General features: G+C 37.4%; 1 protein-coding gene across 36 annotated transcripts in view; it reads left to right on the forward strand.

The window, feature by feature from the left end:
* Dst (dystonin) overlaps positions 1-24,207 on the forward strand; it is a 456,427-nt gene that overhangs the window by 274,896 nt on the left and 157,324 nt on the right. For 33 of the 36 annotated variants that reach the window (XM_087204914.1, XM_087204925.1, XM_087204898.1 and 30 more), the window contains 21 exons: positions 1,026-1,138; positions 1,232-1,338; positions 3,799-3,918; positions 5,994-6,089; positions 6,179-6,306; positions 12,301-12,394; positions 12,702-12,856; positions 13,972-14,434; positions 14,523-14,651; positions 14,794-14,871; positions 14,956-15,117; positions 15,207-15,311; positions 17,465-17,560; positions 18,248-18,373; positions 18,959-19,111; positions 19,554-19,708; positions 19,858-19,984; positions 20,774-20,957; positions 21,792-21,949; positions 22,451-22,629; positions 23,355-23,493. In XM_087204914.1, coding sequence (XP_087061040.1) covers positions 1,026-1,138; positions 1,232-1,338; positions 3,799-3,918; positions 5,994-6,089; positions 6,179-6,306; positions 12,301-12,394; positions 12,702-12,856; positions 13,972-14,434; positions 14,523-14,651; positions 14,794-14,871; positions 14,956-15,117; positions 15,207-15,311; positions 17,465-17,560; positions 18,248-18,373; positions 18,959-19,111; positions 19,554-19,708; positions 19,858-19,984; positions 20,774-20,957; positions 21,792-21,949; positions 22,451-22,629; positions 23,355-23,493 — 3,067 coding nt within the window. Of the gene's footprint in view, positions 1-1,025; positions 1,139-1,231; positions 1,339-3,798; positions 3,919-5,993; positions 6,090-6,178; positions 6,307-11,919; positions 12,210-12,300; positions 12,395-12,701; positions 12,857-13,971; positions 14,435-14,522; positions 14,652-14,793; positions 14,872-14,955; positions 15,118-15,206; positions 15,312-17,464; positions 17,561-18,247; positions 18,374-18,958; positions 19,112-19,553; positions 19,709-19,857; positions 19,985-20,773; positions 20,958-21,791; positions 21,950-22,450; positions 22,630-23,354; positions 23,494-24,207 lie in introns of those variants that run through there. The other 3 variants (XM_087204907.1, XM_087204931.1, XM_087204930.1) reach the window with 3 other exon arrangements.

Consider the following 24,207-nt stretch of genomic DNA (forward strand, 5'->3'; position numbering starts at 1 on the left):
CTGTGCAAGGAGTATTTGAGGATCTGTTCTTGACTCATGTAGGTAGGGCTAGCTTAAGAGTATCCCCCTAGTTCACAGTATCATGTGAGTCTCACAAGTTAGAAAGAGATGCAGCTCTGTGTGTGTGTGTGTTTGTTTTTATGTGTGTATGAGAGGCACAAGTGCAGACAGATACACAAGTGAGTGTGCCAGTGTACACATGGACCTGCATACTTAAGAAAAAAGCTGATGTTTATTCCAGTCATTCATTTATTATTCAGATTACTAACTAACCAATCTACTTACTAATTTATCAGTAGATATTTATTGAGGGTCTACTGTGTGTATGTGTCTCAATAGGAAGATAAAGTACAAATGTTAATTAATACATGGTTCTGGCTGTGTCTGGGCTGACTAGTTGAGAGAAATAAGTTGTACAACAGAAAACCGTGAATGAGTAAATCAAGGAAGTACAAGATTATATCCTGAGTGCCACATTAGTGATTCAGGGCGGGAGTGTAAGGAATTCGGAAAACAGAGAAATGGGATGAGGGTGGGAGAAGAAGATCAGGGAGAGCTTGCACTGCACAGGACCTCGTGGCTTCATCTCTGCTAGGGAGGGTGAGTCTGGGTGTAAAAGAAGAAAGGGACATCTGGAAAGCAATGCTGAGACATGGAGCAAAACAGGAGCTGTTGGTGTTTGGGGAGAAATGCTGAGAGATTCTGATTGGGTCGCTAGGATGTCCTTGCAGTACTGGAACTTAAATTGCTTCAGTGGGGCAGGTGCTTTATGTATATTATGCTTATGGGGCATTTGTAGACTTTGTTGAAAGTTACATATTTCCAAATTTTTATACTTTCCTGGCTGCATTTGATTCCAGCATACAAGCTTCTAAGAGAAGTAAACGATATTAACAATTTGAAGAAAATTTGTGCTGTAACACAGTTTTGGTATTTGCAGAAGTTATTTTATAGACATATGTATAATGGTTAGGATGATTAGGCATGTGAAGAAAACCTAATTAACTCAGTGAATTTTTTCCTAGGCCCGACCTGATCGACATGAATACTGTTGCTGTTCAAAGCAACCTTGCAAATTTAGAGCACGCTTTTTATGTAGCAGAAAAAATTGGTGTTATAAGACTTCTGGACCCTGAAGGTGAGTTTTTCTTGGGTAGGTCTGAACTGGCATGAAAGCCTGATCAAAAGTAACTTACCAACATCATGAAATAATGTATGTTGCTGGTTTTAGATGTCGATGTCTCCTCCCCTGATGAAAAATCGGTTATAACCTATGTGTCATCTCTCTATGATGCATTTCCCAAAGTCCCTGAGGGTGATGAGGGCATCGGTGCAAATGTGAGTATTTAGTTTTCTGCACTAGAAGCTACTGATACAGTGAGGACCACTTGACTGAAATTTTTGTGCTTTGACAGTTCTTACTTCTTATTTTTATCTATTTATTGGGGGGGGGCACTGGGAATTGAACCCAGGACCTTGTGCATGTGAGGCAAGCAGTCTACTACTGAGCTATATCCCCAGCCCTTTAATTTTTTTAGATAGGTGCTTACTTAGTTGCCCAGGCTGGCCTCAAACTTGTGATCCTCCTGTCTCAGCCTCCTGAGGAGCTGGGATTACATGTGTGTGCTGCCACACCTCCGTTACAGTTTTTACATGTCAAATATATTTTAAAGATTTTGATAGCATTCTGGGAACCAGAAGCAGGAGAATCAAAAGTTTGAGCCCAAGCTGGGCAACTTAGATCTTGTCTAAAAAAATTAAAAAAAGATCTGGGGAGGTAGCTCAATACAGCACCACACATAACAAGAATTTGAGTTAATGTGCTATTTAATCAACAGATATTGTACCCATTTCATGGTAGCATCTTTCTTTCACCTGGAAGTGGTATCCTGATAGCTCTAGGAGCCATCCCTTACTTGTCTGTCCTTTGAGCATTTGAGGAAAGAATTCAGTCAAGACACACAGGCATCAGAAGCTAGGTAGAATTTATTCTGAAGCAGATATGGAGAGAGTTACACCTTCAGAGGAGGTGGGCCGTGCCCCGAAGGCGCTTAACAGTCCCTTGCAATAAATTAAAAGGGTAATGTTTTCAGATTTAGGGGTGGCCTAGAGGAAGGTAATTGGATTTGGTCATATTAACAGAACTAGGTCTCTGACACATATTGTATATTTATCAGATTACTGTTTCTCAAAAGTTAGTATAATCCACTCAGGGATTTTGCAGTGGTCTTGGTGTCAAGTATTTATGTGTTTCTGGGAGAGAATAGGACTGTATGTGTCACACATGTCGGGGATATGCCTGACCTGGCCTTCTTCCCTCTTCCTTGCAAATGCCTTTTGTTTCTCTGTTACTTTGAAAATTTGGGAGCCCCTTTCTGGTCTCTTACTCGTCTGGGTGTGTGTTGTTTTTAGACTTACTTTTATCCTCATCCTCCTTTTCTTCCTCACAAAGGTCTTGGGCCTTTGGACCCCCAGGCAGCTTGTTCTGATGAGTAACCTGTCATGATTGGTCTTTGATACTGGATGTTGCTTCAGAATGTTTCGTGTTCCTCTTAGTACTTCCACTTTACTCCCACCTTTTGCCCCTTGGCACTAGAACTAGGGTGACAGCTGTGGCTTCCCATCCCCATTTTTCCCTTTCCCATCAGATCTGCATTTCGTTGCCAAATCTTCCTAAAACCTGTATCTTTATCTTAAATGTGCAATGGTGATGTATTACTTGCAGGTTAAATCCAATCTAGATGTCCTGACATTCAAAACTCTAAATATAGTAATTGTTCTTACCTACATTTTTGTCAGTGTTTTCTCAAAATGAACCATTTACTAGTAGCCAGGGCATTTCCATTTCAGGGTCCTGGCTCATTTGGGGCTGCTCTGTCTTTTATCTACTCTGCCCATGCCCTTCTTCATCCCTCTCCCACAACTAAAGAATTATTGGTCATTGTAGGACATTGTAGAGATACTCTTTCCTAAGAAACCTTTAGTGACCATTTCAAGGCATATATACTTGCCCGATTATTATCTCAGTTTCCAATATATGCAGTATTACCTGTTACAGTTCTTTGAACATGTAGACAGTGCTTTTCATTTTACTTATCTGCTTATACTATAAATCTCTCCTGGCTCCCTAACTAGACAGCAGCTCCTTGACACCAGGTAATATGTCTTAAAGTTTTATTTTATATCACAACACTGAGCACATAATAAGCATTGATAATAAACATTCATCAAATACTTAAATGAATATAGCACTTGACAGTATCCCAGTCCCTTTTCTTTTTAAAAAGTTTGCTTAATGAGTACTTGAATAACTCCACCACATCCAGTTCATTCCTACTGGTTCCCTAGATACTGTGTAACTCTTTTGAGTGTCAGAAATTCAGTAGACTTAGATCTCAAATGGTTGGCAGAGATGACTGGCTTGGTTTTGGCAAGCTATTAACTGCTCCTTCTTGAGCCCTGGAAAGCACCCCAGATTGACCCTGGCATTGGTTATTTCTGGTGTTCTGTTGGATGCAAACCCAGAAGCCTTCTCAACACAGTGCCCCAGGTGGCCACTATCTTTGGATCAGAATTGACACTCATTAGGCAAATGTTAGTGGCCAGATGTTGATAGCAGATTTTTAAAGCTGTTTTGTAGAAAGAATTGTGGCTGAATCGAAAGTAAAAACCCATTTAGCTGGTTCTTTCTGTCAAGCCTAAGCATATAAAAAATTCACACGATGATTTCTGACTAAATTGTGTTAGATGTGAATGTTATTATCTATAGACACAAACTTTGTCATTTTATCACTTTAGGATGTTGAAGTCAAATGGATTGAATACCAGAATATGGTGAACTACCTCATCCAGTGGATTAGACACCATGTGACCATAATGTCTGAGAGAACATTTCCTAATAATCCTGTAGAACTAAAGGTTGGTGTCAAATGGAAGTTTACCAGGATTGATTTGATAGTAAACTTTTAACTAAAGCTGTGATAATTCCATAATTTTAGACATATGAGGAAAGTTGCTGTTGGCAAGCCATGAATAAGTAGACAGAATTTTAATTTACTTATTTTCCTATTACACAGAGAAAATATAAATAAATATTAATAATTAAAACATTAAAGCAGTAGCTCTTAAAGAGATTGATAGTCTCTAAGCTACATTTGTTGAGAGTTGAACAAACCCTGGATGGAGCATTGCTGTGTTGTTTTTGGTGATGGGAAGCACTCAGAGCCCACATAGCGGGCAGGAGGCCTCGTGGGAGGTGGCACACAGGCCACAGTGGTGGGGAGCACACCTCGCTGGAGTCCTGTTACACGCTGCCTCCGAGGTTTCTCCTGTGGAGCAAGAGATGTGTCCTGAATTTTATCACGTATTCAAAAGTACATAACTAACTTTCAGTGAAAGTAAATTCAGAATTGATGCTCATGAGGCTAGTGTTAGTGGGCAAATGGTTTAGCCAAACATTTGCTAATACTAAAAAACTTAGGTCCGACTATTTGAGGCAAAGATGTAGCAATATAAAAGATATAGATATGTAAACTTATCACAGAGTAAGTTGACTCATTTTGTCCATATGGGTTTGAAATAGCAAAGCACTCTATATTTACAAATTGGTAATATAAGTATTAACTATAAAGCCTTAATTCCTTGATTTGTAAACTTTGCTTTCAGGTTCAGACTGGAATCGTGAAAACTATAATAACCCAGGGTGGGCCTTGTTAAGTTATTCTCTGTGTTCACGCATCTGTATGAAGCACCTGGAACACAGCTCATATTCACATTGCCTCAGGGAGTTTGTCCTTGGCATGAAGTTATTAGGCATCTTTCAATAAGATGCATTTTTAAAGTGTCCTAGCGTTGTTTGTATGATGTCTCCCTATGTGAATATGAACTTTTCCAGGAAGAGAAAGCTTTTCCCTTCTACTACCATGGTGCCACAAATATTGGGTACCGCATCGTGACATTGAGTGCTTAATGCCCAACAAATGTCCTAAAAGGTGATATTTTCAGTCAAAACAATTTTTACTTTCAAATACACTTATTTCCAGGTGCATTCCTATTGTCTAGACCTTTGGGTGAATTTGTACTTGCCTCTGATTAATGCAGATTCTTAAATTTGTCAAAGAAATTTGACTATGCAGATTATTTGCTAGTACCTACAATAGAATATGACATAATGCAGGAAAGAAAATATATTATGAAGAAATGCTAAATAATTTTTAACCAGAAAGCCATTGAATAGAATTCTACAGAAATGTGTCTACCTGAAGATTTATGTTTTAATGCAGCTTGAATTAAAATAGCATATACGTATTAAATGAGGAAGCATTTTATCTGTATAACTTTTATGAAAATCTTTATAAAAGTATAATAAATTATATTTAAGAGGTTTGCAAATTAATATCTATATTATCCAATTAATATCAACTGTATAGTTGAACTATGTGGTTGAGACTTCTCTATTAATAAGCCCATCAACTAATAGTGTCAACCTTCATTTAAGAAAAGCAATTTTCATTGGCCAGTGGGACATTGAAACCAAATTTTAGCCCTTGTTAGCCAAGAATTCTGTTTTCAGGGATAGAACATGAAATAGAAATTTTTTTTCTTTCTTTGTGGGAATTGCATCAAATTATTTTTCCAAAACCTGATAGCTAAGGTGCAACATTTGGAAAGTACATCTTTTAAAGGATATACTTTTTTGTTTTGATACTGACTTTCATAAAGCCCTAGAAGGCCTGTTGTGGTTCATTATTATTCAGATTCCCTGTGGTACATGTTGAAACATGGCTCACATCACTAATTACATCCTCATCAATTTTATATAACCCAGGTCACCAGCTGCCTGGGAATTGGTATTATCCTTGTGTGTTAATTTTGTAAAGGAATTTTCACTGAATGCTCATTACACAGTAAATAGCATTTGCAGTGGTGAAAAATGAGATAATGAAAGCAAGTGTCTGAAGTTTGACCCTTAATTTTTTTTCTCTTTCATTTAGGCACTTTATAATCAGTATTTACAGTTTAAAGAAACAGAAATTCCACCAAAGGAGACAGAAAAATCAAAAATTAAACGCCTCTATAAATTATTAGAGGTAAGTGGCAATTTACCTTGTATTATCAGGTGTCATCTTCATTTCTTTAAAAATCTTTGCCTCACATTAACATTTTTTGTTTCCTCAAGATTTGGATAGAATTTGGGCGCATCAAACTACTTCAAGGTTATCATCCAAATGACATAGAGAGAGAGTGGGGCAAACTCATTATCGCCATGCTTGAGAGGGAGAAGGCTCTTCGCCCTGAAGTAGAGAGGTAGGACGATGTTTGTTGTCCTGGGATAAGGTGGGAGGAGCCACTTTGTTCTTTGGGAAAGAACTAGAGTTTTAGAGTCAGGCAGATGGAGGACCAGTCTTACCATTTTCATTTATTTGAATGCATGAACTTTGATAAGTAAGTTAATCTTTCTGACTCTCCATTTTCTTAGACACAAACTCTTCGGAGAAGTTACAGTGAGTAAATCAGTGCAGCAATTAATATAACGGACCCGGGAGGCTGGACTGGTGTGTCAAGTCTCATCTCATAAGTATTAATAGTTTCTGAGTTTTATATTGGCAGTCAAGCCCAGGGGCACTCTACCACTGAAGTACATCTCCAGCCCCTCACACCCTTCCTCTCTTTATTATTTTGAGAAAGGTTCTTGCTATATTGCCTAGGTGAGAATTGGACTTGGAGATCTTCTTGCCTCAGCCTGCCTTAGTGCTGGGATTCCTGTGCCAGGCATCAGTAGTTTAAAACCAATCAGAGTTACCTATAAGAATTTGTGAACTCCCTTTTATGTCATTAGAAGCCTGTAGGTTAGCAGTTAACTTTTTTGTTACATTTTTGTCCATGGGCTTCTTTCTCTGGGGCAGTGGGAACCAACTTCCAGCAACCACCATTTAACGCAATAGGTTCCTGTCAAGAGAACATTCAGTCATTGCCTGCTCAGGCTCCCTGTCTGCCACACTTCTGCAGAAGCGTTGATTTCATGACAACACCACTGACTCTTCACTGTTCTGTCCTCTCACAAGACTGTTTCCCAGGGAAGGTGTGGCTTCATCACTGGGAAACCTTTTGGTGGTAGTGACGATGGTGGTGGTGCAGGGTGGGGGCAGACCCCAGGGCCTGGCACTTACTGGGCAAGTGCTTTGCCACTGAGGTATACAGCAGCCATGTGGGGAGATTTGATTCTGTACGGTCCTCAGAGCGCGACTGTGGCTTGTGGCATTGTGGCCTGCACTCCTCGTGTGTGTGACCTACACAGTCGCAGGCCTGTGTGAGCAGGTGCCTCTCTGGCCTGCTGGCGCTCTGTAGGGCAGGACACTGGGCTTGTGCGGTCTCTCGGTTTGGCAGGGGCATCTGATTCATCCTCCCTATCTCTTTATTCCTGATCATTCTCAGAGCCCAGCTCTTCCTCAAGAAACTTTATGTGGTCTCCTGCACTGGCCCACCTGTCTTGATTGCCACTCTCATATTCTATTGTTCCTTTACAGCAACTTATCTTGGTTGAAATTTTGTATTTATTTCTATTTGATTAAGGGCTACTTGTACCTCATATATGAGCTCCAAGAGTGTGGAAACACGCTCGATTTTTCTGTTCCTTGTGGTGTTAATGCTTAGAAACACTTAAGAGACACTTACTAAGAGACACTTAATACAGTCATGAAGTTAATGTCTCACACATTGACTTCAGCATTGCTAGAATATGAAATAACATGTTGAAAACATGAGGGCTTGTCAGTCTTTTATTAAGTTACTGATTACATGGTTGTTAAAGCATAATGCTATATTTCTATAACTGGATCATTTGAATTAAAATACTCTTGAAACTCACAGGATTAAGGTTTTATGGAGCCAGTAACTGTGGGTGGTTAAAATGAGATACGAAGCTAATCATCTGAAGTAAAGGAAAAAAATACCAGAGAAAAAAGATAGAGAGTAGAGTTTTAGTTGTCACAGTATTAGATGAATTTAATATATGTGTCTTAATCTACTTCATGTTGCCATAACAGAATACAGTGCCATATGCTGGGCAATTTAAAAAGAAAAGACATTGGCTGGAGCCAGACATGATGGTGCATGCTCAGAATCCCAGCCCTTTAGGAGAGTGAGGCAGGAGGATCACAGTTTGAGTCCCATCTAAGCAGCTAAGTAAGACCTGTATCAAAATACAAAATAAAAACAGCTGGGATATTCAGTGCCGGAACACCATTATAGTACTGGAAACCCCAATTATAGTACAGGAAAAAAATATTAGTCAGGTGTGGTGACCCATGCCTGTAATTCTAGCAGGCTAAGGCAGGTGGCCACAAGTTTGAGCCCAGCCTGGGCAACTTAGTGGCTAAGTGAGACTCTGTCTTAAAATAAAAATGAAAAAGGACTGCAGATGTAGCTGCATGTGTGAGGGTCCTGGGTTCAATCCCTAGTACCACACACACACAAAAAGAAAAATGGTTTCTCACGGTCCCGGAGGTTGGAAAGCACAGTGTTGCACCAGTATCTGGGGAGGGTCACTGTGTTGCATTCTCTGCTGGTGGAGAGTGGAAAGGAAGAGAAGGTAAGGAGGAGAGACAGACAGACATAGCAGACACAGAGGGTGCCCATGCATGCATGTATGAGAGAGCAGGGGTTCTCACACGGCAGAGCAGCCAGACCTGCCTTGTCAGGGTGCTGTGCCCCTGCAGCCATGCAGCATGAACCTGCTCATAAGGGCAGGGATTTGGTAGTCTAATCACCTCTCCCAAGTCACATCTCTCAGCACCACTGCCTTGGGGCTAAGTCACCAGCACGTGCACTTCAGAGATACATTCAGGCCATAGCAGAATGTGATGTCTAATTCCAGTTCAGTGGTAAGGGTTAGAATGATCTATTTATATTAATTAAAGAATGCAATAAAGAGTTCAGGACTCAGGAGCCTTCCGGCCAATCCTGGATTGCATTTATTTCCTCAGCTTGCAAGTTGTGTGATCTTTTTTTTTCCCATTAAGTTTATTGGTACATTTTAGGTATAAAATAACAGTTACATACATCATTGGTATCTTGTACCATTACATGAGTATCTTGGTTCTTATTTTTTTCCCCTTCCCCTGTCCTCCCTTCACCCCCTCCACCTTTCCCTATTTGCAAAGACTTTGTTTCCATTTTTTTCCTTTTCTCATATTTTTTCTTTTCCCTTCTTTCCTTTCCCCTACCCCTCCCACTTCCCCTGCTCCTTTAGACCTTTTCTTCCTATTGCACAATATCAGTTATACATTTTTAAAATGACAATATCAAGACCTAGGAGACATTACCACAGATTTTACAGAAATTAAAAGGATATAGAAAGCATATTACAAAAATCTTTTTTTTAAATAAATTTGATAACTTCTAAGAAGTACCTTGGAAGACAAATTAATGAAACTAACTCTGGAGGAAATACAAAATTTGAATAGCACCTATTAAAGAAAGTATATTCCTAGCTTGAAAACCTACCTATATGACAACAGGCTCATATACATTTTAACTGATAAATTACCTCAAACATTTAAAGCAGAAAAAAGAAGGAACACTTCTCCCCTCATTTTAGGAACTCAACATTGTGCTAATCCTAAAACTGGGTAAAGATAATAGAAGAAAAATGTATGAACATAGATAGAAATTTGTTTAACAAAACAGACTATTAACAGTCAGATCTGGAAGTATATAGAAAGTGGTTTTATTACAGGGATGGCTGTGTTGGTTCAGCATTGGAAGATCCACCCCCGAAAGTCATCATTTTAACAGAGGAAAGAAAAAAGCTATATGATCCTGTCAGTAGTTAGAGAAAAAGTATTGGACTGAATTCTACAGCTTTTCATGGTAAAAGCTATCAGGAGACTAGAAGTAGAATAGAACCTTCTCAACAGATCAAAGACATGTACTCCATACTTCCAGCAAAAACACCTTATATGAATAGAGAAGATACAATGCTTTCTCCCTAAGGTGGAGAACAAAGGCAGATATGCCTACTTTTCATCTGTCCATTAAACTTTGAAACATAGGCCCAAACCAAAATAGTCTGGCAAGAAAATGACACAATTAGGATAGGATTGGCAAGGTAGAAGTAAAATCTTTATATGAAGATGAAATGATCATCTATAGAGAAAATACTAAGAAATCGCTAGAGCCCCTAGAACTTGTATTTGAATTTAGCAGGATTAGAAAACACAAGGTATATATAAAAATTCAGGTCTATGTATACTTGCTATAAATGAAGAATTGGATATTGAAATTCAAAAGTTATGTAGGAGTACAAAGGGCCTAGAAAAAGAAAAAGAAAAAGAAAAAAACAGTATTGGAAGACATTTATTACCTAATTTTAAGACTTCCTCTAAAGCTACAGTAATCAAGGCAGTGTTGGCGTAAGGAAAGACATAGATCAGTGGAATAAAACAGAGAATCTAGAAATAGAACCACACATATATGGTCCACTGAGTTTTGAAAGATTATTTAACAGTAACATTTTATGGAATATAAACTCAATTCAAGAGCCGAGGAAAAGATAGTGTTTTCACCAAATGGCACTAGAACACCTGGTATCCGTATATAAAAAATTAATCTCAACCCTTTATTTCCATACATAAAAATACAAGTTGTGTGATCTTATACTTTACATGTTCATTGACCTCTGAGCCTTAGTTTCCTCATTGTAAACAGAATGTAATAATACTTAACACATTTGGTAGTAATGTGTTTGAGATGGACTAATTGTGTGTAAAATGACTCATTTCCTGGCACATAGTAATGGCTTAATGAATGTTAGGCAGTGTTACTGTTTTTTTAATAGTTGCATTTACTCACAATTTTTGATACAGCTCTCAAATTTCTCCTTTCTTAACTTTGGAAAGAAAAATATCCTCAGAGTAGGGAAATGACAGTCTAGCTTTGGAGTGGTGCAGGTAGGAAAATATTGCAGAGTGTGATTGGATAAATGCCTTCACTTTTCTTGACACAACACCTTTTTTGGCATTAAGTGTACTTCAGAAGTAATAGCTACACAGCATGGTGTGTGTAGAAGAAAAATAGGAAAGAGCCACTCTTATGCCATGTAACAACCTGTAGAAAGGTGAAACAAGCACAAATTAACTTTGCAACCATTGCATTAATACTCCATTTAGCACTTAAGCTTTTAGAAATATGAAGTAACCATAGTAGCTTTAGAAAACATTATTGAAAGCACATCACATGAAGGATGGTAAATGGAAGCCAGGCGTGGTGGCACATACCTGTAATCCTAGCACTTTGGGAGGCTGAGGCGAGAAGATTGAAAGTTTGATCCCAGCCTTGGCACCTTGATTATTTACCAAGACTCTGTCTTGAAATAAGAAAAATTTTTAAAGAGCTAGGGCTGTAGCTCACTGTGAAGGCCCTGTATTCAGACCCTAAGTGCATCTCGTCTCAGAAAAGGTAAATGGATGTTTCCAGTTAATTTAAGTCTTTGGACAAATGATACAGGATTAAAATGAAAATGAAGTTTTGTTTCTCTTATTCATGAGTACTGGATGGTTTCCAGCTCTTTACCTGTGTTACTCAGTTCAGACCCAGCCTTTGCAGAAGTCAGGCTGTGATCAACATTTGTGCTCTTTCCGTGGATGATTCGTATCATCAGAGTAACTTGCACAAGTAGTACCTGGGCTTCTGGGATCTGGGTTGTTTTTTAGGTGTTTGCATTCGGGTGACTCTTGGTGAAAATATTTGGCCTGTCTTTCCAGTGACGCCCCAGTCCGCCTGATTTGTCTGTACTTGCAGGGTTTTAATGCAAGCTGCAAAAGGCAAACCTCAGGAGCAAACGAATGGCTTTAGGCAAGATTCTTTGGAATAGTTATCAGCATATCATTTGCTGTGTGTTGCATATGCATGGTGAAACCTATTTAAGGAGCCACTAAAGTGGTAATATTCAGCTGCCACTTCTCACTGTTAGAAGTAGAGTTTTCCCAGATCTACTTCTTAGTCAACTTTTAATGGTCAGAGAACATCATTTCAGGACTAAAAATGCATAGTAGTAGTTACAGTTACCACAGCAGTGATTCTGTGTTTAGTAACACTACCAGCACTCGAACTAGTCTTGATTCAAATGAAAATTTTCTCTCGGTTCATTGTGGTCCAACACTGATCAACTCCTGCATTAGCTTCGGCAATGAATCCTTTGAAGGACACAGGTATTGAATTACTGGTGTGGGCTTCTGGTTGGCAGTATTTTTCATGGATAGCATACTCTTTGATTTTCTTTTCTCTTGTTTCTTCTTTTAGGTTGGAAATGCTGCAGCAGATTGCCAACCGGGTCCAAAGGGACAGTGTCATCTGCGAAGACAAACTGTTGCTCGCCCGGAATGCTCTCCAGTCTGTAAGTTCAATGTAGGAGTCATTGGTGTTGCTGGAGAGGGCTCAGAGTGTGTTTCGATGAACGAAAACTTTTGGATAACATTTGGTTGATTCTTGGTATATTTCTTCTACTGAAAAAATTTAGTTTATTAATAATGATGGTTTGATATTTGCGCTCTGGAGAGCCAGTGAGCAAAGGGAGAACATATTTTTGAACCAAAAATAAAACAAGCCCAAGTAGGCTTCTGTCCTAATATTTGGAGTTTTAAATTGAAGGCTAATTCTGACACTTATTTCATAAACATAATATTGAGTTCTTTTAAATACAGGATTCCAAAAGATTAGAATCAGGGGTGCAGTTTCAGAATGAAGCAGAAATTGCCGGATACATACTTGAATGTGAGAATCTTTTACGCCAGCATGTTATTGATGTACAGATTCTTATTGATGGAAAATACTACCAGGCAGATAAATTGATACAGAGGTAAGAGTGCTATCTAGTCCTATCCTGTCTTTTTGAGTAATTATTTCATAGGCACTTGTGATCAGAATATATAACATTGTATGAAATATATTTCTTAGCTCTTTTTAGTTGAAAAGTATATCATTTCTTCAAAGATTCATAGAAAAAACATTTTATACTGCATACAATAATTGCTGCACTAGTAACTATTACAATGAAGATTTTAAATGCATGTATATTATTTACATATGTGTGGCTGAGGAAGCAACATACTTAATGTGCACAAGGCCCTGTGTTCAGTCCCTGCACCACACAGTAAATTAATGAATGAATAAATGCTGTAACTGACATTTGGAAAAGGGGAAATATAAGAAAATTGACATTTTAATTCAAGTTTTCAGTCTTTTTATCTTGGTATGAAAGTGTTCATAATCAAATGTTGGGGAAAATGTGTATAAACATGTATGTCTCCAAAAACTGGGTTTGAGGTTAGGAATAGAACCATATATTGCAGCCTGAAAGCTTTTATTTATATCAATATATAAATATATAGACATATATATCGCAAACATACATATGCATATATATAGATAAGCAAAATTTGTAAGCCATGTTTTACTCAGTAATTTCATTTTAGAAATCTACAGTAAATCTAAATATAGATGCTAAAGATGTAAAAACAGAAAAAAGCTTTATGTTTATACCAGAAATATTTTATAAGTGAAGTTTGGAATTAAATATCAAATAATAGGAGAACAATCACATTAAAGTGTAATAATAATTTATGGTCCTTATAAATGATGCAGACTAATATGGAAAGTGCACATGGTATAACAATCAGTGAAAAAAAGTCACCATGCAAAATTTTACCAGTATGATTACAATGACTTTTTAAAAAATGGGCTTTTTTGAGCAATTTGGGTTTACAGAAAAACTGAATTAAAAGTAGTATTCTTATATACCCCTTTGTACCTCACCCTTTCCATATTATAAATATTGCTTTAGTGGTACATAGTAGAATTGATAGGCTATGATTGGTATGTTATTAAAGAAAGTCCATAGTTGACATTGGGGTTCACTCTTTGTGATAGGCACCTTCTATTCTCTGCTGTTCTCCCTTTTGATTTTCTTTTCAGGGTTGCAAAACTGCGTGATGAGATTCTGGCCTTAAGGAATGAGTGTTCCTCAGTGTATAGCAAAGGACGCATGCTGACGACAGAACAGACGAAGCTCATGATATCAGGAATTTCTCAAAGTTTGAACTCAGGGTTTGCACAGACCTTAAACCCCACTCTGACCTCAGGGCTGCCCCAGAGTTTAACACCTTCCCTGACCTCTTCTAGTGTGACGTCTGGCCTGTCATCGGGGATGACTTCTTGCCTAACTCCATCTGTCACTCCAGCTTATACACCTGGTTTCCCATCAGGTTCAATTCCAAACTTCAGTTCAGGAGTAGAGCCAAATTCCTTGCAGTCTCTAAAATTGATGCAGATCCGAAAACCCCTTCTAAAGTCATCTTTGCTCGATCAGAATTTAACAGAAGAGGAAGTCAACATGAAATTTGTTCAGGATCTTTTGAATTGGGTTGATGAGATGCAGGTAAAAAAATATTTTTACTTGAGCATTTCAGTCCTTATTGCTGTCAGTTTTTTTGTTTTTTTTTAAATCTAGTATTTTGGCATTAAAGGTGCAGCTGGATCGTACTGAATGGGGCTCAGATTTATCAAGTGTTGAAAGCCATTTAGAAAATCATAAAGATGTTCACCGAGCTATAGAAGAATTTGAATCTAGCCTTAAAGAAGCTAAAATCAGCGAGGTATGTGAATCTGGAATTTTTATCTATTTCATTGTTCTGCTCTTTACATGGACACCTTGCATTGTAACTCAGTAATAGATGTCTCAAGAGTAAGAGTTATTTAAGATCCTTAAACTTGATGTCTTTTTATCCTGTATTATAGATTCAAATGACAGCACCTCTTAAGCTAACTTACACAGAAAAGCTGCACAGATTAGAGAGCCAGTATGCAAAACTCTTGGTAAATTTTGTTTTTGTTTTTAAAGCCTTTTATTTCCTTTATCTCTTGGCAAAGATGATTCTTACAACAATTTTCTTTATAAAGAATACATCCAGGAATCAAGAACGGCACCTGGACACACTCCATAATTTTGTAACTCGTGCAACTAAGGAACTTATTTGGTTGAATGAAAAAGAAGAAGAGGAAGTTGCTTATGACTGGAGTGAGAGAAATACCCACATATCCCGGAAAAAAGATTACCATGTTGTAAGTACAGCCTTGGTACTTGCATTCTGAGTTGTATTTTAGGTTTAGATTTTTTTTCTGACATACTCCTTAATTCTTTCTTAAATTAGGAATTAATGAGAGAACTTGAACAAAAGGAAGAGAATATTAAATCAGTTCAGGAGATAGCAGAACAGCTTCTTCTAGAAAATCACCCAGCCCGTTTAACCATTGAGGTGAGTTAGAAAGTTTTAACAGGGGCTGGGGATTTAGCTCAGTGGTTCTGCCACCTGGCTGGCAAGGTCCCGAGTTTGATCCCCGGTACCAAAAAAAAAAAAAAAAGAAAGTTTTACAGTCTGAGTTGAATATTGATATATGATTATTATCCTTCTTTCATTGCTGTTAAGTTGAAAAATGCAAACTGCTAAATTTATTACATTGTGGCTTAAAAATAATATTTCTAACAAATTGTGCTGATTTTGCCTTTCATTCTCTTGCTCTTTAAATATGTCAGCTAGCATTTAGAATAAAGGTACCTTGTTGTCTTCTGTGGCCAGTATTTTAGATATGAAGGACTTGTCTTTAAGCTTTGAAATTTTATTTTTTCCTGACTGTGTGACTATAGTAGATATAATCTTAGCAACCATTTCCCTACCAAAAATCTGGAAGTTGCTTCCATAGAATTGCAATGAGAATGAGAAGAAATAATTTTCTCTGACCACCTTAGTCTAGTTCTTGGAACTAGATATGTTCTCAAGATATGTTATGGTTTAATTTAATACTTTTATTTATGAGCTGGTGTTGTGATGTATGAGTATATTGGGATAGCACCCTACTCATGGTGTGTAGTGAACATTTCAAAAACAGAAGCTGAGAATTGACATTGGATTTATCAGGTTGCTCGAGGAGCTGTTGCAGGTGATGTTTTTAATTTTTAGGGCTGACTTGTTCTAGTCAAGAGTTTGTGACTATTGTTTCTGAATGTGAAGGGGATTATGTTGGAGGGTGGAGAGTATCCAACTTTGGCACACTGGTGCAGTAATATAGTGCCAGTGGGAAAATGCTGTGGATAAAAGCTGACATGCTTCAGAGTCAAAATTGAGGGATGGAATCACGTAGTTTTTGCCCTCTGAAATTGCTAGGAAAATATTAGGGCTCATTAGGAATATTTTAGGAATGTTATATTTGATCTTTTTGATATATGTAAGGTTTTGTATTGATGTGAACTTCCACTTAGAAATGTTAAAGACAAGAGTAGTGCCTTCAGTACGGAAAGGAAATAGAATAATGGAGGTTCTGGGTATACTTTTGTGCAATAATAAACTAAAAATGGAGTATTCCTTAGGATAGAGAGATGAAAGCAGTTAGGAAATAAGATTATATGTTAAGAGTTTTGATGGGAATGGAAAATAGGAATGTGAATCTGATTACCTTTATGTAGAAATGATACTTAACTGAAAGTTTTTTATGGGGTAAAATGACGCTTTTGTCACCTTGCCATTGGCCTATCCAGTATTCATTATGGATAGATAGATAGTATTTAATTAATTATCAACACCTGACTCGTTTTTTCACGTAAAATATCAATCTAACAGTGTACAGTGATGTGTCTTTTATCGCCAGTTTACTCAGAGTAAATGAAATAGTGTGAGGGGCTGGGGAGGAGTTCGGTGGTAGAGCACATGCTTAGCTTGTGCACAGCCCTGGGTTCAGTCCCCAGCACCAAAAAACAACAAACACAGAGGTAGCCAAATTTGATCGAGCAGATAATGTGAGCATAATATGTTGGCAGATTTCCAGTGCTGCCCTGTACATTATGTTCAGAAGGCCTGCCTGAACATAGCTCAGCAGGAAGGAGTGTTCCAAAGGGAGGAAAGATGACAGGCTTGTTACTGCAGTTATTAAAGCATTGAGTGTGCCCTCTCCTGGAAGGCAGCGAATTGCACCGTGACTATAAAAGGGTGACATTTATGAAGTAGATATCCTTTCTACAGTATTTATTGCCTTCATGAAAGATCCACTTTGTATTAAAGTTCAAGTAAACAATTTTTAAATAAAATTCATGTATTATAATTAACATAATCTCAGAATCACACTGATAGGATCTGTGGACTCCCTTTTTCAGAGAAACATTTGACTACCCTGATGTCCAAGTTTTATTCTGTCAGAACAGTCCATCATCTATTTAGATAGTGAAGTGTTTTACTGTTCAAACAGCATCAACATGCACATGCCTCATTCTTTTTGTTGCCTTTAGTTTTTTCTTATGCTGGGGATAGAAGCCCGGGTCTCATACATGCTGGGCAAGCACTCTGCCCCAGAGCCACGTCCCAGTCCCCTGTACTTACTTCTCTCCACCCAGCTTCAGTGACTGTGTTTTATCTTTAAGGCCTACAAAGCAGCAATGCAGACACAGTGGAGCTGGATCTTACAGCTCTGCCAGTGTGTGGAACAGCACATAAAGGAGAACACTGCTTATTTTGAGGTATGGAATGGACTCACAGCTTCAAAAGATAGTATTGGGATTTTGGCTTTCGGAAATCTTCATAAGTTACTAGAATTTGCAGACATGTATGTAATATAACTAAAGTTTTTCTCTTGTAGGACATAAGGGTTGCTTTCATATCCTAGAGGAGAGATTGTAGCATGCTTTTAAGACAGAAATCTTTACTAACATATCATATAATCTTTTTATTCTACAAACAACATCTCCTATTAAGGAAATGCTGTTTATTATAGACAATAAACCAAATGAGCTCTTCATTTTATTCTTCAGGAGATTTAAGATATTCTTAGAATTCCACCCTACTTAAAAATTAATAGAGGGCCAGGGATTTAGCTCAATGGTTCCGGCGCCTGCCACGCAAGTACAAGGTCCCGAGTTCCATCTCTGGTACCAAAAACAAACAAAATAGAACCCTAAAGTAAAATAGACTTTCTATCACAGTAATACAGAGCCAAAACATGATATACACATACAAACTTTAAAGACCTAGCATCCACTTAGAACCGTCCAGGATTTGGTTCAGATAAGGATGTACCTATTTTTGTGTGTGTGCCTTTATTTTGTGCTCAGTTATGAGTGGTACTCGGGGCTTGGACTCCCAAACTTGACAACTCTGCTTTACAGGCATCTAGCATATTTTAATTGCCACATTTTATCTTTTCTTAGTTTTTCAGTGATGCCAAAGAAGCTACTGATTACTTAAAGAATCTGAAAGATGCCATTCAGCGGAAATACAGCTGTGACAGATCAAGCAGCATTCACAAGCTGGAAGACCTTGTTCAGGAATCAATGGTACAAATACAAAAACCTGTGTGTTTCATTACTAATGTGTACTAACAATTACTGTTTTATTTTATTTTTATATGTGCAGAACTTTATATCTTATTGGCATTTGGTATTTCCACCTTATTCAAGTAAGCATTTAAACACTATTTTAGTATTTTTTAATAATAAATACAACAAAGGTTTTTTGGTTTTTTTTAGGTGATAGCCTTCTTGTTTTAAAATACTTTAATGGTATTCTTTGTATGGGTGTGTTTAATTGTTCATTTCACAAATACTTATTAAAAATGTTCTCTATCCCAGGCACTATTTTAGGTTGCAGGGATGAAGCAGTGAACAAAACAGACAAAAATCTACCTTCATGGTGCTTACATATTGGAGAGGGAGCTAAACATTACATATTACCTGAACAAAATATATGTTTGACGACCAAAGTAAGGGAAGAGGGAAGCAAGAGGGATTGAGAAAAGACTGAAAATTTAGACCTGGTGGTCAGGGAATACTTTGCTGGTGAAGTTTCTTTTATGTAAATCCCTGAGGGAATGGAGAGTACAAGTCTTTTGCTTTTCAGAATCCATTCTCTCTGTTACTTAGGAAGAGAAAGAAGAGCTTCTGCAGTACAAGAACACAGTAGCAAGCCTGATGGGGAGAGCCAAAACCATAATTCAGCTCAAGCCAAGGAATTCTGACTGTCCACTCAAAACTTCTATTCCCATCAAAGCTATATGTGACTACAGACAAATTGAGGTACTTATAATTCCTAAAACAGAGCAGTTTCTGTTATTATTCCTTTTTTGTTTTGGTGTTTTGAGACAAGGTTTCACTGTATAGTTTAGCCTGTCCTTGAACTCACTATGCAGACCAGTCTGGCCTTGATGTCATGGTGATCCTCCTGCCTTTGCCTCCTGAGTACTGGGATCACAGATGTGCATCTCCACACCTGGCTTATTCATGTGTTTTTAAAATGGTATCATAATGCTTACTTTTGGTAAAGTTTTCACACCTCATGAGAAAATCCCAAAATCGAGTACGGAAAGGTTTAGTTAATAATGACCTCATTGGGCCGGGGATTTAGCTCAGTGGTTCTGCAGCCTGCCTCACAAGCACAAGGTCCCGAGTTTGATCCTTGGTACCAAAAAATAAAAAATAATGACCTCATTAAGTTGTTCTGTTCTTTATTTAAAACTAGATAACTATTTACAAAGATGATGAATGTGTTTTGGCAAACAACTCTCATCGTGCTAAATGGAAGGTCATTAGTCCTACTGGGAATGAGGCTATGGTTCCATCTGTGTGCTTCACTGTTCCTCCACCAAACAAAGAAGCAGCTGACTGTGCAAATAGGTGTGTATGCATTTGATACTAAAAACAGCTGGTATGGAGGCTTTCTGAAGGTTAAACAATCAGTGCTTTGACAAGGCTCCATAGGACCAAGGTTTAGCATGTTTTCAGAAGAAGCAATAAAAAGATGTGCTTTCTCTCATATGTTTCAGAATTGAGCAACAATATCAGAATGTCCTAGCTCTTTGGCATGAATCTCATGTAAACATGAAGAGTGTAGTGTCCTGGCATTATCTCATCAATGAAATTGATAGAATTCGAGCTAGCAACGTGGCTTCAGTAAGTATAAATGTACACATCATCTTAGTATGTCCAAAAATGTTGGACATCTTGTCCTGAGTGGAGTATAGTTGATATTTGCCTCTAATAAGATGGAGTCCAGCAGATCCATGCTAATGTTTAAGCATTCAGTAAATACCTGTTACATGCCTGTCATATACAAGACACTTTCTAAGAATGTCTTACTTTCCTCACTGGAACTAAATATCTGACACCTACAACTTAGAGAGGAGAAGTTTATTTTGGCTAATGTTTTCAGTCCATAGTCAGCTGGCTTCATGACAGGAAGACCTGGTGGATGGGCCTGGGCAGTAGAAAGCTGCTCACGTGATGGTGGCCAGGAAGCAAAGAGAGAAGGGACAAGACTGGGAGGTAGATACATCCTTCTAGGTCAGGCCTCCAGTGACTCACTTCTGTTAACAGCAAGTCAGCTATATTCCCCCCATGATTCAGTCACTTTCCAAAAGTCCTTCCTGTGAGCACATGAGGTTCCTGATGGAAGTTCTTCATCTAAACTGTAATCTGGAGATCACAGATTTTATTCCATGCTTGCTGAAAGACAGGAAGATAGGACATAGTGTTTAGATATACAGAGAATGGGTATAGTTTGATTTCATTTATTGAATTTTATACTTGTTTTTCAAAACCAGAAATTGCTAATAAAAAAGTAGGAATTTCAAATTATTCTTTTACTTATGACTATTAATATAAGCTGGAATATTATATGAGATCAACTTGAGATCCCATTCCACTCTAACTCTTAGTACATGGGCCTTTGTTCCTTTTTAGATAAAGACCATGTTGCCTGGTGAGCACCAGCAGGTTCTAAGTAATCTACAGTCCCACTTTGAAGATTTTCTGGAAGATAGCCAGGAATCCCAAATATTTTCTGGCTCAGATATAGCACAACTGGAAAAAGAAGTTAATGTATGTCAGCAGTATTATCAAGAACTTCTGAAATCTGCAGAAAGAGGTAAAGTATAGGGATTTGTCTTTTTTTCCCAGTGGTTGTTTATCCATACTATTTTCCACTCTCAGTGGAAATCTCAATCTCAAGTTTATTATACACTTGGCCTATGATAAGTGACACAATTGCTGGAACACTGGAAAAAGCTGAGAATTGGGGGTGTAACTCAACGGTAGAGTACTTGGTAAGCATACACAAAGTCCTTGGTTTATCCCCAGCACTGCAAAAGGAAAAAAAAAAAAAGACAAGAAAAAATGTTTGAAATAGGAAGATGCAAAAAAGGTATTCGTTAATTTCTAATGATGAATTAACAAAAAGGTGCTAACCATATAGTGCAACAAATGATGAATTCTTCATCTATTTTCAACATTTTCTCTGTTTTTAGCTAATATTCAGAATGGTGATCCTTCATTTTGAGAAAAGTTAATTGTTTTCCTATATACAATTTTATACAAGTGCTAAAGCAAAAGGTTTTGTTTAGTTCACTTTTATTGAAATTTATATTTTACCTCCTTTTCACTTTTAAGTATTTATAAGTTTTATGATTAACCTGCAACATAACTTAATTTTTTATGAACATAAGAACAACATGTTAGTTTCTTTAGACATCATAAATCAGAACTAGTACTTCAGATGGCGTTAAGGAAATTTTATTAACTCTTCTTAATTTTTAAGTCATTTTAAGGTAAATGACCCTAAAGTGAGTTTGTGATAACAGGAACCATTCTGAACAATTTGTCTGACTAGCTGTAAACCTGTAATAGTAAAGCTGCTGTTAAAACAGGAACAAGAGCATCCAAAATAGAAAAGATACTTTGTAAACAACATTTATTTTCACAGAGGAGCAAGAGGAATCAGTTTATAATCTGTACATCTCTGAAGTTAGAAACATTAGACTTCGGTTAGAGAACTGTGAAGATCGACTGATTAGACAGATCCGAACTCCCCTGGAAAGAGACGATTTGCATGAAAGTGTGTTCAGAATCGCAGAGCAGGAGGTGAGAGTTATACCTGTGTTGGAAAAAATAACTTAAGGTAGTCTCTTAGTGACCTTAAATGTCACCTCCTGTAATTTCTTACGTGTTTAGCTTTGCACACTGGTTACTGGTGACGTCTAATCATATATTTCTTGCTGTTTGTAACCCAGGTCCTATAGTTCAGTTCCACTTCTGACCTGGGGAAATACAGGAGCAGGTACCCTTTTGGTCATCCTGCTGGGCTTCTCAGAGGCCTCACACACCTGCTGTGTGCCAGAGTGCTAAGTTAGGTGTTTGGGTTTAAGGACACAGACAGTAAAGAAATTGTATTGTTGATTGTAGAACTGGAATGCCATATTTTAGCTTCTTTGTTGAAGAAAAAGTGAAGAATATATAAATTTTTTTAAGTCAGTGGTCATAGTGTAAAATTGGTTTCTAAATTGTTTTAAGAAAAATATTGTTTTAAGAAAACTATTTGGCGTAGTTGCCTAATACCTGTTTTGTTCGTTCTCTGTTTTGTAGAAACTAAGGAAAGAGCTGGAACGACTTAAAGATGATTTGGGATCAATCACAAATAAGTGTGAAGAATTCTTCAGTCAGGCAGCAACTTCTCCATCTGTACCCACCCTACGATCTGAGCTCAGTGTGGTCGTTCAGAACATGAACCAAGTCTACTCCATGTCTTCCACATACATAGAGAAGTGTGTAACAGCTGTGTTCATATGTACTTTGCTTCAAACAACTGTCACCTTATATGCTGTTAACTTAAAAATTCATTTATATGAACATAAATATTCAGTTTTATTTTGTCTTAAGAGATGTATTAAACATCTGTGTGCATTATGGTGCTTCTCCATGTTGGAAGAGGATGTGCCTTAGAGATTACTGTATAGCACGTTTCTTCCCACATTTCAGTTTCTTAGCTTAGCTGTTAGACCTTCAGGTTTTTCTCTCATGCTTGGCCTAAACAAGTGTAGAAACTGCCTTATGATCGAATCTCTTTTCTAAGATACCGCCTGTGAGGTAGGCATGAGTTGGAGCACGTGTTGTCTAGTAAAAGAAGAGTCAAGCCTAGCACGATGGGGAACATGCTGGTAATCCCAGCACTCTGGGAAGCTGAGAGGACTGCAAGTGCAAGCTGAGCCTGGGCAGCTTAGCAAGTTAGCTAGCCCCATCTTAAAAAAACAAAACAAAATAAAAACAAAGCCTGGGAATGTAGCTCATCAGTACAGAGACCCTGAGTTCAGTTCTCATATTGTCTCCCCTCCAAATCAGCCGAATAATGGCCATTTTATAGTCAGTGTGTTCTTAATAGTGTTCTCAGATGGAGAATACACTATGTCATTTGTGATAATGGTGTTTTAGGGCTGCATTATGAAAAAATAAATATTTAACAATGGGGCTATTATTTAATTCCCTTTTAAAGGTTGAAAACGGTCAATTTAGTATTAAAAAACACTCAAGCTGCAGAAGCCCTTGTAAAACTCTATGAAACCAAACTGTGTGAAGAAGAAGCAGTTATAGCTGACAAGAATAATATTGAGAACCTAATAAGTACTTTAAAGGTGAGCATCTTAACTTGTGCATACTTTTTGAAATAATACTCCTCAGGTATTTCTCTGACACTGAGTTCATCTTCAGACATAAAGCACCGGATATCTTTCTTGTACTTTTGGATGTATTAATTCTGTTTCATATGTCTATAATTCCACAGCTTACTGTAAATATATGCATTTGGTTATTTTAGTTTGAAGAACGGGCTTTTCATTTGAAGTTTGAATCTTTTGTCAGCAGCTTTTCATAGTCACTTCATGTTGATGGCAAGAGGAGTTCAAATTTAAAATTAAATTATTTGTAATAGAGATATTTATTTTTAAGATACCAGGAAAGTAAAGAGAAGAGTTAATCTAAGAAAGGGAAAGCCTAGTGATTGTACTCATATGTATCTGAATTTCTACATATAAACCAACAAATAAAACTACGGCAAAGCATTGTGAAGTTAACTCAGTGGTTTTTTAATGCATGTATTCATTTTAAACAATGGGATTACTAACAAACATTTGAAAAAACTTATTTATTGAGGCAACAGTTTGCTTATGAAATATTGATATGCAAATTCTATTGGGCAAAACTATAAAATTTATCAATTTTAAAGATCAAAGGGTGGTCAAATATTGGCCATTTAGTAAGGTTAAAGCTAATACAACATTTTATACATGAAAAGTAATCTTTCCTTTTTCTGATTTTATATAGTCATTGGTAAATAAATTGTAACATTG

This window comes from Heterocephalus glaber, unplaced genomic scaffold (genome assembly GCF_053883595.1).
Source record: "Heterocephalus glaber isolate CG9 unplaced genomic scaffold, H.glaber_assembly_v1.0 deba00000594, whole genome shotgun sequence".
NCBI classification, from domain to species: domain Eukaryota; kingdom Metazoa; phylum Chordata; class Mammalia; order Rodentia; family Bathyergidae; genus Heterocephalus; species Heterocephalus glaber.